General features: G+C 37.4%; 1 protein-coding gene across 8 annotated transcripts in view; it reads left to right on the forward strand.

Moving 5' to 3' along the window:
* LOC131031267 (uncharacterized) overlaps window positions 1-1,617 on the forward strand; it is a 183,793-nt gene extending 182,176 nt beyond the window's left edge. For 5 of the 8 annotated variants that reach the window (XM_059209684.1, XM_059209682.1, XM_057962334.2 and 2 more), the window contains 3 exons: window positions 271-708; window positions 814-1,035; window positions 1,176-1,616. In XM_059209684.1, the coding sequence (XP_059065667.1) occupies window positions 271-708; window positions 814-855 (480 nt within the window). In that variant the 3' untranslated portion in view covers window positions 856-1,035; window positions 1,176-1,616. Of the gene's footprint in view, window positions 1-270; window positions 709-813; window positions 1,036-1,175 lie in introns of those variants that run through there. The other 3 variants (XM_059209686.1, XM_059209687.1, XM_059209688.1) reach the window with 3 other exon arrangements.
* The last annotated feature ends 11,364 nt before the right edge of the window (window positions 1,618-12,981 follow it).

The raw sequence follows: 12,981 nt of genomic DNA on the forward strand, positions 1-12,981 counted from the left end.
TGTAGTTCACATATGGAGTAACTATCTTTGCACTGGGCTCTCTTTTCATAAGACTTATCTCTGTTTTAAAGTAACTATATAAAAAGGTCCATGTTAAATAGAAATATTTCTTTTTAGCCAAAGTGTATGCCTGTTATGTCTGAGCCAAGAGATGTTGGCTGGTAGTAGTGAAGAATGATCCAGGAGATATTAAGTTTCAAATATTGTACTTCATGATTTGTGAATGAGGGTTGGAGAAAGAAGTCTTTAATGTTTACTCTTTTGTGATAGTCAGGAAATTGGGTAATTGAGAGCTTACTTCTTGGTCGACTGCTACCTTTTTGGTCAAATGTTTCGTCTGGTTTACAGTCTCTTGGGAAAAGAAGGTATTTTCAGAGCTCACTCATAAAGAAGACCTCCAGATGCTGCAACATAACTAATTCAGGCACAGCAAGTGTTTCGGGAGTTAAGTATATTGGTGCTGTTGATGACGAACCATCTAAAAATGTGAAGGATGCTTTTAGCAAAGAGGATATACAACTTGACGGATTGTCTATTGTGTGTAGTTCAGAAGTCTCAGCCATTCCTTTTGCAGTTCCAAAACTGGGCATAAAGCTCCCAGGAAAATATGCAGAACTTCCTGCCAAACAGAAGCATCAAGCAAACTATCTATATTATCAATATGTGGCCTTAAATGGTGCTCGTTATTCAGTTGGTGATGTTGTGGAGGTAGGAATTGGCCAGAGATTGTTTGTATTCCTATGTTCTTTTAGTTAGATACATGGAGTCTATGATTAGCTTGAACTAAAGTATTTCCAATAATTGGTTTCACAGCTAGAACCCTTATCTGATGCAAAAGGATTAAGCTTTGCTTGAGTTGAAAGCCTTTGGTTGGAGCAAGTAGCAAAGATGAAACCTAGAAGTTACCCAGTTAGAGATTCTTCTGAAAGAATGTTTCTACATTGTAGATGGTTCTATCAGCCCTCTGATACTTGCTTTCCATGCTCTGGTTTTGGAAAAGAAACATATTTTTCTAATCACTTTTCTGATGTACCAGTAAGCAGTCTTTAGCCCGTTCCTTTTCCATTGTTGATTTTAAGAGAAAAGATTTCTGACTCAGCTTCTTACCTACCTTATTTTGGCTTTGTAATTAGGTCTGTCAGTTGAATGTTGATGTTCTTATATTATGCATGCAGGTATCAAAAATAAAAAGAAGAGTCTCGATAGTTTTTATGGTGGAAGGCAAGAGGTTTCCGCTGAATGGTCAATGTGAAAAAGATATGAAATCTTCATCTTGTGTCAGGGTAGATGATCGGATTACTGACTTTGTATGCAAGTTTTTCTATGACCATGAAAATGAGTCTCTTTATCAGATTAAATTTGGTTCTTAGAAGATTTATGTACTTGTGGTGCCATCAGGAAACCTAACAATTGATTTTATCTCAAGGTATGAGCCACTTGTAAGATTATTTGCTTTGTTGTCTGACAACTATGCTGACACATGGGGAATGCATAATTGCACTTGATTAATGTATTCATAAATATAATGTAATCAACAAATTGCATATTTTATATATGCTGGACATATTGAAACTTATTATAGCAACACCTCCAAAGGATTTATGCTTAAATTGTCCTTGCACCAATAACATGTTTAAACTTCTATAGTGGCAGCAGAAGGTATATATTGAGGAAACATGAACGACCAAAAAAGCAGTCACCAACTTCATTGAAAACCATCTTGATCCAACGTCATTGAAAACTATCTTTCTCTTGGTGTTATGATAAGGTATAACCATAGGAAAATTAATACAGAATTGGAATGTCCAGAGGATGGACTAAATGTGTTTCTCTTAATTGTGCGATTACATTTATGTCTACATATGACCAAAGCCCAATTCTGACTGGGTACAGCCATGGTAAAATTTGCAGTTTTACAGATGATGAAATAAATGTGTTTCTTGAAATGTAACAGACATTGAAGTTACACTTAATTTTGAAATATTTATGACCAGACTGTTGTGACCATTTCACACATCGCTCCATCGAAATGGGGAGCCCCTTTTTTTCACTCAAGTCCTAGTCTCTTACTCTAAGTCTGTTAGCCTCCAGTAATGTCTACATCACATGAGAAGTGAAGCCCATCATGAATTCAACCAAGGAATGAATGAGAGATTGCTAGTTAGGGATGCTTCAAGTGCTCCTCTTCTGGAGCGAAATTCACTTCAAGTGCCCCTCTCTCATAGCGAATTTCACTCTTGTTGCCTCAAGTCGAAGGATAAATCATATTCAAGGTGAGTTTTGAGGTCTTACAGCATATTGAGGTCATAAACTAAGGCATAGAGTAATTAGATTCAACTCAAAAGTGTGTTTTGATGGCACTTCAAGTGGTCAAGGTTGAGGGAAAAAAATTTCAAGTGTTCCTCTTCAGGAGCGAAATTCACTTCAAATGCCCCTAGTTGAGAGCGAAGTTGTTCCTAGAACGCACCATGAGCCTAGGTTCAACAAACTCGAATGGATGGAATGAAAGAGAATGAGCAAGAAATCACTATCTGTCAAGTTTCAACCCACTTCAAGTGCATGTGATTTGGAGCGAACTTCAAGTGCATGAGGTTTGGAGCGAACTTCAAGTGCATGGGTTTAAGAGCGAACTTCACTTCGGTTGCTCCTAATTGAGAGCGAATTTGCCTCATTTGCCCAAGACAAGATGCAAAACTGCTTATAGATCATTCCCTTGAGCTGATTTGACGTCTTCATATGCTTAGAAAAGAACAATCTTGAATTTTAGATGATGAAAGGTGAGATTTGAGAGTCACTTCAAGTGCACCCCTCTTAGAGCGAACTTCAATTGCACCCCTTGTGGAGCGAACTTCATGTGATAATTGTTGAGAGCGAAATGCCTTTCATTTGCTCATGAAAAGGGCAAATTATGTTTGAATGCACTTTCGTGCTTATCAAAGACTAATCAAACACGAATTTGGCGCCCAAAAGAAAATACAAATTTGTTTAAATTGTGTCAAGTCGGCCAGCATGGGAAAACAAACTTAATTTAATTTTTTATTAAACCAGGTTGGCCTACCTAGGGAGAGACACAACCTTTCCTTAAGCGCCCATAAGAGAGAATCAAGATCATTCATTTCAAACATCAAATCAAAGAAAATCTTTCTCTAATAAGCGAATTTTAGGAGCAGATTACCGAACTTCATCAGCAAGATAGCAAATTCAATCAGCACTAAAGTGAATTCAGTCACAAAAGGAAGATTCGAGGTACATATCCAGCAATCTAGAGGATCAAATTCCATCATTGAGCAGCAAAATTCATCTTAAAGTATGGCGAGTTCATCCTTCACAAGGCGAAATTGTCCAAGTTACAACGAACTCCTCCATATCATCAGTCACCTTTTGATCAAGTTCAAGGTTATTCTATTAAAAATCAAAGGTAAGTATTGCATGTTGACTGATAGGAAATTGGAAACAGCTCTAATTATAGCTAAATACTGATATATTCATTAAATTATGCCACCATTATTGATGCTGATTCATGAGGAAGTGTAGATAAATCAGTCTTATTTAGCATTTTGTTTCAGATTCATTAGAATTTAAGATTGATTTGAATTGATATTATAAGCTATCTACTATCGTTCTTAAGGTCAAATAGGCTTCATTAGATTAATATTTCACATATCTTTCACCATATCTCCTAATTTACACATCTCCCATAGGTGAAGGATGGTGACACCTAAACCTAGTGGGACTATAAATTGTCAAGCACTCATCAAAGAAGTTTCGAGGAGTGGTACATTCGAAACCAAGATCACATCTCATTGGAGCAAAATAGGAGACACCAATCTCGAGAAATTTGACACCAAGAAGTTCCAGAGCCCATTGTACACAAGTGAACCTATGACTACAACAAAGAAGATGATGGATAGCGGGATTGTAAATGCAGCTGGCTTCCCTCCTGCGGTGCGATGCTATGAGTTAATTGTTGAATGTGCTCAACACTATGATTCTCGCTCAAGAAGAATAGTGGCGAAGGATGGAAGAGTACTTGCTTATCTCTTAGAGAGAGCCATTAGTGAAGCGTTTCATCTACTTGAGCCTAAAGACATGATCTACGTGAGTGTAGAAGGAGCTAAGTCAGCCCATGATGATGATCCAAAAGCTTGTTTAAGGATCATTGACAAGTTTTGGTTATCAAAGAGTAGAGGTGGTAAGAGCAGAATACCTGGCAGATTAGACATGGACTTCAAAGATGAATTTAGAGACTTCATCACCCTACTTCATCGTGTGGTGGGTGCACCCGAGGCTTCATATTTCGAGGATTGGATGTTTTTCTTCATACAGACAATCACTAATGGCAAGAACCCAATCAATTGGGCGAGACTCATCAACAACCGTATCGATGTGCAGTTGAGAAGAATGATGCGCACTAGGACATTCTACATGAGTTCCTATGTTATATACTTTCTTGCAAGGAACTACGAGTATCCCAGACTAGTGTTGAACTACGAGTATCCCAGACTAGTGTTGAACTACGAGTATCATTGTTTTTGAAGATATTGGAAACAGATGTAGTCAAGTTCAAGATGATATGCATCTTATTCATGATAAGATAGTGGAAGTAGCACAGATCGTCTTGGAGGGGAAGATCGATCTTGAAATGATTATAGAAGCCAAAGAATTGGAGGAAAGAATAAAAGTTATCTTTCATGGAACTGATGGAATGATCACCAGAAGACAATTGAATGATATGCTTGCACTTGTAGTATTAGCCAACAAAACACAAGAGCTTGAACTTGAATGGGAGAATACTATCATCAAGGCCTTTGAGGAAGTCATACACATGGAAGAACAGTTGAAGACTACTCTACCAGAAGTTCCGATGATTGAGATAGAGGGCATGACATCCAGATTTGGTGAATTTGCCAAAAGGGAAAGGGAGAAAGGAAACAAGATTCTAGAAGACAGTTTGTTATGATCCTACTTGGCAACTCATTTTCTCATTGGAGGATGCTTCCTCGATTTCTGTGTCAGCTCATATTATTTTCTCATTGGTTGATTTCATGATAATGTTTGTCTAGATAGGGTTTTGTTTGTATCAAACCCTAATTAGGGTTTAGGTAGCAAAATATTGGCCCTGATCTTCATTGGATCTTGGCCCTTAATTGTATTTGGGAGTGATATATAAATTCCACTCATTTCATTTTTAGAAGATTAGAGATTAGACATTAGACAATAGACATTAGTGTTCAAGAGAGATAAGAGAAGAACTTGAAGAATTGTTGTTACTTTGCTATTGGATCAATAAAACATTGAAGTTATGATGTTTCTATTCAATCCTTGAAGCTTCTTACATGGTTTTTCATCCTCTCAAGTCAATCTTTGATATTGATTTATGTATTTAGATAGAATGATGGAATGCTGTACTTGATTTATTGTGAAGCTCATAATCCATACCACTAGCGTCTTGCTGATTGTAAGCGTGCCTTGTGTGGTCAACTCGAATTATTGAAAGTGCTTGAGTTCAATTGTTGCTTAATCATGGATATGCATTCAAGAGATGGTGTCTATGCTTAGTAGCGATTTGAAAAGCTTCAAATGTCCTTAGAAGATTGCACTAGTTTTAGTGGAGTGGTTTTTGTATGGCAATGCTAAGACTAGTAGAGTTTCACTTAAATCGTCCTTCATCCATCCATTCCTAGAAATAACTTAGTATCTCTCAACCCTCATCTTTTGCACTTTTTTTTGTTAAGCATCTAGTAGTAATAGGAAAGAACTTGATTGCATATCATCCGTAAAGCACTTCATGAAGTCTTCTCATACATAAGGCCCCTTGATGAAACAACAATCACAATGACCTCTCGTGCTTATCCACACATTGTGACTCGACATATTTTGAACCTTGGAGTTGTCTCAAGTGATCCTTAAGATAATCTTCAGCATTTGAGTAACTTTGTTCAAGAGAGGATGAGATACTTTTGGGTATTTTATTTTGTGTTCACATGTGCCTAAAAAACACATCAACACAGACCAAGGTGAAAACAAGTTGTACATTGAATATGGAACTCTAAATCATCTTCTCAAGAAGAGAAGACTAGTGTAAGATGTAATTTGAAATTTGTAAGATGATAAAATACACCAGTTGGACAATGAAATGATACACATATATTGGCAAAATTGTGTGTACTGTTGCCCAAAAGTTTGATAGGTATTCCTACACAAATAGACAAAATTCAATTGAAATGGAGAAAAATCTTAGAAAAATGTCAATTATGTAGTAATAAGGTGAAAACATCACCTCTTTGGAGCGTTGAGATTTTCACCAAGTAGTACTTAAGTGGCTGGATCTTTGTCTATTGTGGGAATAGATGTTTATATGATAATGAAAAGAACAAAAAAATCCTAAATGGAGGAATTTAGTGCAAGTCTAAGCACATTGGAAACCCAGATAAGGGGTGTAGTAGAAAAGCAAAAATAGTTAGCCTACCAACAAGAGCATTTGTCAAGGCAACAAATGAAAATGGCATAAGATCAATCTAGCAAGGGTGATTTGGTGAAAGATCATGTCAATAAATTTGGTATCAAGGAAGAAGGTGAAGGTATAGAAACAAGAAATTTTTTGAGTGTAATGCAAATAAGGGAAAAATCAAAATCCATTTAAAGTAGAAATTAGAGCTTATAATGGATACTCATGCTCATGGGGATGTAGGAATTTAGTCAAATTCTCTCTGCATAAAGAGTTAGAATGAAATCTTTCTCTCAAACTAAGTATTTGAGTGCCCCTCATGTTGCTCCATCAACTCGTATTGGTGAGTCTTACCCACCTCTTGCTTTGGTTGCTCAATCTTCTATACAACAGTGGGTGGTTGTTTGCCATGTGGGTACTTTGTTTTGACATTCCTCTATACTTGATGCTCCCATGGATGAGACCTTTGTGGGGGAATTCCCACCTATTTCTCCTCGATTTGAGGACTTGGAAGATTATATTTCTTGGATAGTTGTACAATGGTGAAAGAAAGGTCTTTCCAAATTTGTTTCCTTATCTCATATTAGAGTGAAGGGTGTGATTTGAATAGGGTTGTTTTTGGAATTGTTGAGTAATTTTGTTTCATGCTTTTTAGTTGTATCTCTTGGTTTATGCTTGGCATCTTGGTTGTAGTTATTTCTTACTCCTATTTCAGAGGTTGGTGTATTTGTCTCTGCTTGTACTATTACTTCGTAATGGATTTAGGACCCTTGTTTCTCATTTTATCCAATAAAAACATTGGTGGGATTTCACAGAGTAATTGTGCCTCTAGAGTTGGTTGTGTGATTTGAGTTTCCTCATACTTTCTAACTTGGAGTTCTTCAAAGAAATTGAAGGATGGAACAAACAACAAAGAAAAGGCTTGTAATGTCCCTTAATGTTAATTTCAAGAATATGGGACAATTGACTTCAAAAATCAATTGTAAGAAACTCCTTTGTACCAAACTCTAAATTCTTATGAAATATTGATACTGCGGATAACAAATCCTTACTAGAATGATAATGTATCAATTTTGAAACATAAAATGATATAAGTAATATATATTCTGCAAATAACAATCTGTGCTTGGGATGGTAGATTATTGTTGTATCAGGTATGACTTGAGGGATTGTGCAAATTATGGATATTCCTATCTGTAGAAGTATAGAGAGATCTCTGCTATTTCGGGGGTGTCAATGTGAGATGTATGCTATGATCTTCTTGCTGATAGAAATAATGCTATGGAGCGTTGTGTCTGATATGGTGATAACAATATGCTGCTAATCTTCTTCTATCACCTACAGTGATGTAGAATGATTGTTTTTTTCTGATTATGACTTGGGAAATGCAATGTATTGGTGTCTTCTTTGATTGATGTCTTTGTCCTTATGCACCTGATATTGTGCCTACAACAGTTTGCTCTCAAAGAGTGATCCAATACTGTATGAAGAAATGAAATATAAACTCCATGATATCTTTGTGAGGATGCGATACACCCTTAATATGTGATGGAAGGTTGAGACGGTGAGGAGTTGTGCCCTTACGTTTGTAGATAAACCTTTTCCCAATCGTGTCCTCTCATAAATATCTCTTCACACTCTTAGTGATTGTTGACACATAATTTGGGTTCCTTAATGGACCACAAGGTAAGGCATTATTCTTCAATGATAAGTGGTTTTCATCGTGCTTCATCTACTAAGCACAATCACATCAATCTCCAGTTAATGACTAGATACGAATCATAGGTAGATTATTATTTGTTTGTCATTGATCAAGGTGATGAAGTTCTTCCAGATTTGATCATCATCCTAAGGATGTTGGTTGAATGATCTCTTGATGACATACCATCAAGGCGATATCGTCATTGGGACCATCAAGGGAATGACCAAGCAGTAAGGATCCCACTTGGAAACCATCAGTAGAGCTAGTAGAAGCTGTTGTGGGACAACAACCGATTGTTACAAAACAAGAAGGGTTTGTTGCAGAACAATAGGTTGCTATAGAGGAGCGACATCAGGAGCAGAACCAATAGGTGTAGAGCGGAGCTGCAAGTCGGGGGCAACATGAGTTGAATCCTACAAGGCGGGAGGAGCCAAAATAGTGGAATCGACCACAACATCAACAACAGTAAGAGACACCTCAACCTCCTGAGAGGAGCTATACGAACCAAGAGCAACAACATGGATGGTCAAATGATCAGTAGTAGCATCCTTCCACCAAGTAGCAACACCTTTGTGGTGTGAAATAAAGTAGTCCGAAGCAAGATGTCACACCCAAAACCAGGTTTGTTTTGATTAGGAGAAAACCAGGTTTTGAAGGGACCCAAAACCCTTTACAACCAGAAAAAGATAGGAACTAGAATCCTCAACCAGAAAGTTGTCTGAAAAAAGGAGTAGGAAAGCACCAAACAACCATGGGTAAAAAGGATACCCATAACCTAAAACAACAAAGTTGTAGAAAGAACAGCCTGCAGCCAACCAAAAACCATCCTCAACCCAAGAACCATCAAGGTTTACATTTAGAATTGCTCTTATGGGATCAGAGAGTCATATCGAAAGAAGGCTTAAAGGACTTAGCTTTTTTGCCTTTAACATAAATCCATCCCTCTTCCACGTGTGATGCCTTAACATGCCAATCTAGCGCACCAAAATTTTGAGAGTGAGAGCCAACAGCCTCGGCCTCACCAGAACCAACAAACATCAAAGGCAAAACCCTAGCATCACTAGTCTGCTTTAGTCCGACAAACACAACGTCACTAGAGCCAGCAGAAGGCAAAACCCCAACATCAGCATGCAAGTCAATAGATTTGGTAAAAACAAGAGTACTAGCCAAATTATTATCACTAGAAGAAGCCTCCTGAGTCTCCTTCACAAGGGAGACATCAGGAGACACATGCACAATTTCAGCAGCCCCACCAAGAGAGACAACCGGAGGGGATGCCTCAGGACCCTGTGGTTCCAAAGCAACCACCTCAGAAAAACTCCTAGGTTGATCGGGTAACTTTGACACCGTATAATGTTGTACCAATGCGCCTTTCCACCATGTAGCCTGAGTTGCCTTATTCTCAAACCCACAATGCTCAGCAACATGCCCAGTTTTAAAACATCTTTTGCAACAAAAGGGAATCCCTTTATAGTCCAAAGATTGGACCCAAGAACCCTTTGAATAATTAAGTAAAATTTCAGCAGGCAACCCATTTGAGATATCCAGGTCAACAAGTATGCAGGCAAAAGTGGAGTGGAAAATATCAAAGGATTCATCATCCACCATCAGAAAATCACCAAGGGCATCTCCCACTTCCTCTAAAAGAGAATCATTCCATAAATGAAGTGGGAGATTAGGAAGGCGAACCCAGATCAAAATCTTATTAAACATTTTAGTAGAAGGGTTAAAATCACAGGTGCAAGGCTTAATCATCAACACAAATTTATCCTCCCAGCTAAAAAGTGATCACATAAAATTTTGTGGGCATTATCAAGCTTTGCAACGAAAAACCCCTTAGCCATGGGGAAAATATGAACTTTACTCGTGATAAGAGGCTCCCAGTGTTCAGATATCCATCCATACAGTTGAGGAAGAGAAGGCCAAAACCCCCTAAAGCAGCATATTGCACCATGTAAAGAGAGGATATAAGCATTATAAACAATTTCCTCTGGCATATAATCTTTCAGATTGACAAATATGGCCTTAGTAATTGGAACGAAACCACCAAACGGTCTAGGTCTTGGCTTCCAAGTTAGACCAGGCCGCACACCAACAACACTGGGACGGGAGGACACGGGGAGGAGCCCATCGCACCCAAAACTCCAACAGGAGCATCCAAGGGCTGAGAGGCATCACACTCCCCCTGGACATGAGGATCCACACCAAGTGTCGTCCGAGCATCACCCTGCACAACCAACACAGCAGTAGAGGAGACACGAGCAAAGGAGGAAGAGTTTGAAGTTTTTTGTGCGGGAGACATCGCAAACCTAGATTACTTGGACAACAATTGAGAAATTGTTAGTCTTTGACACCATTTTCGATGCACATTTTTTACCACTAATATCTTTTAACTGATTTTTGGATCCTCATATGGTGAGAGTTGTTAGCGAGATCATTATCATGAGAACCTAGGTGCTTGGAAGTCTTTATCCTTAATGGTTGGATAGTATGTTAATCTCTCATTCCTCCTAAGGTAACTAGGAAACCATCTTATTTATAAGACCACACGGCTTCCTAACATCTTATTCTTTCACTCATGTATTCTAACTATTAATCTGTTGTATGACTACTCTTCCTAACTTCTAACTAATGGAAGTTACTATCAAGGCTGCCACCCTTCATCATTTTATTGTTACTATAACTAGGTTGTTGATGGGGACATCACAAGGCTCATGCTTTGGTTTTGGGTGTACATGTTGTTGCTTAGTGTTGGATTTCCTCTTTACAAATTGAAGGAGATTTCATTGTAATTTCTAATGCTATTCATAAATATGGCTTCCTAAATTGGAAATTGGCGAATGTTCTTTGCAAAACCTGGCTTTTTCTAGATTCTTTTCAGCCTTCTCATTCACCCACTATACTTGAGGCAAATGGGGTGGCAATTTGTTTGGCGAACAATGACATCAAAGCAAAGGAAGAGTTAATTATTAATAGTGTCATGAAGATATGAGAGGGGCAAGTTGAAAGGTGGAAAGTTGGTTAACAATATGCTTAAATTGTGATTGCTTATCGATTTCTGAAAACTTTGCATATCTTAGTGATTTAGGGAGGTGGCTTCTCTGTTAATGATTGTCTTTCCAAACCTGGTGTGTGCAAAGGTTGAGTATTTCTCCCTTTAGAAAATGGAATTAGTAGATGTTGAAGGCAACTCTTTCTTGTTGCTATCAAAATACCTACCGATGGAGGAAAGGTTTTAGCTTCTTTGAGAAGCAAGATATGTCTTTGGGGGACTTTGTTTCAGATCAACAGTTGGGGATCATTTTTGTGTTGTAGTTGGAGTCAATTGAGAACACGCTTAAGAAGGTATTAGGTTTTTCTTACCTTGGAATTGAATTCATAGTAGTGTAATTTTTTATATTGGTTTTATTTTTCTTTCAAATTTTTGAAATTTGTCGAAGGGGTTGGTGAAAGCTTAGATAAGTTTCTATATAAGTGAAGAATTTAGAGGTTTACTTGAGAAGCCTTTGGAGATTATTGAAGCATTCCTTGTTCAACCATCATCAATGATAGATGTTGAATTTTGAGTGGTTTCAATGGTGTCCTTCAAGGAGTGGGAAGCTTGCTCTTTGGCTTTGGTGGGCATCATTACCAATGTACAAATAATTGTTATGAGAGGGGCAGGGTTTGTCCCCACTGTTGATCTATCATGCATGTAAATTCCTTTTTTGTTGTCCTTCGCCCAACTAGGATAATGCATAGGCAGAGAGGGCCAATTGAGCAATGACATATTTGGTTCAAGTGACTAGTATGGAAGAAGAGGATGGTTGTGCTTGTGGCTAAGGTGAGCCTCTAGGGGGTGATAAAGGTGAACTAGTTCAGTAATCGCCTTTACTTTGTTTTTGATTAGCTTAGGTTAGTAGTCTTATGTTTTAGATGGATTTACTAGGTTTTTAGTTGAAGTCATGTGGTTTTTGATATTCTTGTTGAGGGTTGAAAACATAATTGATATGCATTTTGTTTCTTTGATATGTTTACAAAGGGAGAGGTACCAGTCCATTTCATGTATCAATTTTTTTTATTATTATAATTTTATGGACAAATGATTATTGGGATGCTACATTCTTAGATTGAACCATTGCAATTATATTGTAGTATGCATAAGGTTAACGATGCATTAAAAAGTTCTTGCATGTCTTAAAATAGAAGGGTATGCCCTTTTATGATGAGGAAATTATTTTGTTAATTGAATAAAAAGAAGACCATTGCAATTAATTAAAACATAACAAAAAAGTAATTATATTTAACATAAGCAAGCAAATGGGCATATTGTATAGGACTATATTACAAGTATAGGAGGCAAGCCATATTGAATGGCATGGAATTCAATTAGGAGCACATGCTTACAAAGTATTTAAGATGGCTATATTCTCAGATTCAGAGTAGGGTGGTCACCACCATCCAAAGGATTTGCATAAAGCATGCGTTCATGCTTATTATAGGGAGGAGGAGAAGATGTAGGTGCTTTTCAAGTATGAAGTCAAGAATTTCAAAGGTAATTGGAAGGTTAAAATGTCCATTGTTTGTGCTAAAAGAAAGAACAAATAATCGTTATAGTCATTATGAAATTGATGGTCATGTTGATACCAAAGTATACATTTTGAATCACATTCAAGAATAAGGGACACAAATGATAGTTTTGATGTAGATGATGGTTTGGTTGCACAACCATCAACATTGTAGAAAGAATCAAAATTGGAGAGGGAAAAGTTTTCATTTTGAAATTTGCAAGTAAAAAAGTCGAATATAAATGTATTGGTGGATTTTGATTCACAATACAATTTAATTTTAA

The sequence above is a fragment of the Cryptomeria japonica genome, chromosome 8 (assembly GCF_030272615.1).
Source record: "Cryptomeria japonica chromosome 8, Sugi_1.0, whole genome shotgun sequence".
In the NCBI taxonomy this organism is placed as follows: Eukaryota; Viridiplantae; Streptophyta; class Pinopsida; order Cupressales; family Cupressaceae; genus Cryptomeria; species Cryptomeria japonica.